General features: G+C 35.2%; 1 protein-coding gene across 1 annotated transcript; it reads right to left on the bottom strand.

Moving 5' to 3' along the window:
• Positions 1 to 1,113: 1,113 nt before the first annotated feature.
• On the bottom strand, positions 1,114 to 1,898 carry LOC103442566 (calcium-binding protein PBP1-like). The gene has a single exon (XM_008381367.3). It carries the CDS (start codon positions 1,685 to 1,687, stop codon positions 1,316 to 1,318), a length of 372 nt encoding a protein of 123 aa, XP_008379589.2. The 5' UTR covers positions 1,688 to 1,898; the 3' UTR covers positions 1,114 to 1,315.
• Positions 1,899 to 2,234: the final 336 nt, after the last annotated feature.

Below are 2,234 nucleotides of genomic sequence, written 5' to 3'. Positions count from 1 at the left end.
GAAAAATTACATTTTACACTAAAAAGTTAATTCTAGTATTATTCATTTAACCATTTATTTTGTCTTTATTGTTAAAACTTAAAGTTTTCAAACCATTTTCATTAATTTTCCATTTATTTTATCCAAAATATTGTCGCATAATATCATTGTCATTCAAATTATGATAAATGTATCTATTTTTTGTTATGTATGCCTGGAAATGTCATAAAAATATAGAAAATTTATCATATACGCATATTATAACATATAAAATAATTTAGTATATTATAAGTTTTCGAGTACATATAAAAATTAATTACTCCATTCGATCGTAATGATTTGTGGGATAGCCACATCTCAAGTCAAAAGACTTAATGAGAAAGAAAATGTCCCTTCGGAAATTTCTAGATCATCTTTTTTCTATATACTTATTTTAAATAAACGAGAGAAAAATGTGGAACAAGAAAAATAGTTTAAAATTCTTTAAAGAGTTGAGACAAATCTTTCGCCTAAGCTAATAGCACTCTATGATCATCCAACGGACAGTCGTGGCATCTTACCATGACACGGCTGCGTAATACTTTAGTGATCTAATACAGTGATAGACAAGTTCTTAAACAAGAATCAGTAAACCCAAAGCAGCGGCAGCCTGCATTGTTTGCATGCTCCTCGTGCGACAGATATATTAAAAATGCAGTCTTTAATTTTAAAAAATACCAGTTTTGATCCTTGTAATATAATATATATGGCTTTACATTTGCTTTCCTGCCGGTATAGCTCATGTGAAACGAAACTTTTTGTAGTAACGAGATCAAATATCAGAATTCAGAAAATTGGTCCGTGGAGAGTGCATTTTATTTATTTATTTATTTATTTTAGAAAACCTTAGCAGTACGAGGGGAATAGAATCTGCTCTCTTATAGAATACATTTGGCATTTATCAAGACAAATTTCAATACAACATTTCAGCATACTTATAGGAAAATCAATATGGCAACAACTAATTTAGGTCACAAATATAATTACTCATGTATTTGGTTATGTGATTTTTCTAAGGAAGTTGTACTTTGGCTTAATTTTGATATGTATGATTTAAGAATTTGTAGAAATTCTTCTATGTAAAAAAAGAAAGAATTGCTATGCAAATAAGAATATTTACCAAGTCCAAGAATTACAACTAAAAGAAGGTGTCATATCTCTGTATTTTCCAAATTTAACTGTTTCAGGACGAATGACGTTGAAAGTAAAACCATGAAATAAAAACCATGCACCTAACCCAAGGAAAAGTAAAACTTCTCCTTGATCAACTAACAAATCAAAATAAATGATCAAGAAATTAGGGTCTCTTGTTATCATCACTGAACTCCTCTTGCATGGCCTGCTCAAGCCAAATCCAAGACTCTTCCATCAACTCAGGACTCAGTCTGAACATCAAAACGCAAAACTCCATCTGGTTCAGAGCACCATCACCGTCCATGTCACCTTCCCTCACCATGCTCACAAGCTCATCTTCTCTAAAGTTCTGCAGACCGAGCAGGGCAGAGTTCCTCCTCAAGCTCTCCAGCGTAATGACCCCTTTGTCCTTGTCCATCAGCAGCTGAAACCCGTTGCACAGCTCTTTTATCAGCCCCTTGCCGCCGAGCTTATCCGCCATCACCGGCAGCAAGTCTTCAAAATCGTCAGCAGCCCTCTTTCCAACTCCTGCCATTGGTGATGATTGATAATCTTGTGGGATTAAATATGAGATAAGCTCTTTCTCTGATGTATTGGGTTTTGGAGAGAGAAATGAGATGTGGGGTTTTGGTTGTGTGAGGAAAACATGGAAGGGGAGTGGATGGATTTATATTATAAAAGAAAAGGGAAGGAGGGTGGAAATTGGAAAGGGGTTCTTGGAAAGAGGAGGGTTGTGGTCTCCCTACGGATGACAGCAATGGACAGTGGATAAATTGCTGGTCGGCTTTTATTCTATGCAACCGAAAGGACCAGCAGTTGCCTCCTCTATTTCTCAGAAACTTGTCAAGGGTAATTCTGTCATTGTACAAAGTTGGTGCCATTCTTTCTCGAAATTTTTTATTCAACCAGTTATCTTATCATCACACCCACCGTAAATATTTTCACCATTGAATTCTCCATCTGATCCTATATTAATTTGAAAAGTAAAAAGTATATTAAAAGAACATGAATCCATATATATGCCCCCACCTTGATGCCCACCACTGTCCGACGTCCCCTTAATTGACGTCGGCAAATCTCTT

This window comes from Malus domestica, chromosome 09, assembly GCF_042453785.1.
Source record: "Malus domestica chromosome 09, GDT2T_hap1".
NCBI lineage: Eukaryota > Viridiplantae > Streptophyta > Magnoliopsida > Rosales > Rosaceae > Malus > Malus domestica.
Note: the sequence above shows the minus strand (reverse complement) of the source record. Positions and strands in the feature narration are given on the sequence as shown.

Bases quoted from the DNA above. Each gene is read 5' to 3' on its own strand.
- LOC103442566 (XM_008381367.3), bottom strand. From the start codon at position 1,687: ATGGCAGGAGTTGGAAAGAGGGCTGCTGACGATTTTGAAGACTTGCTG.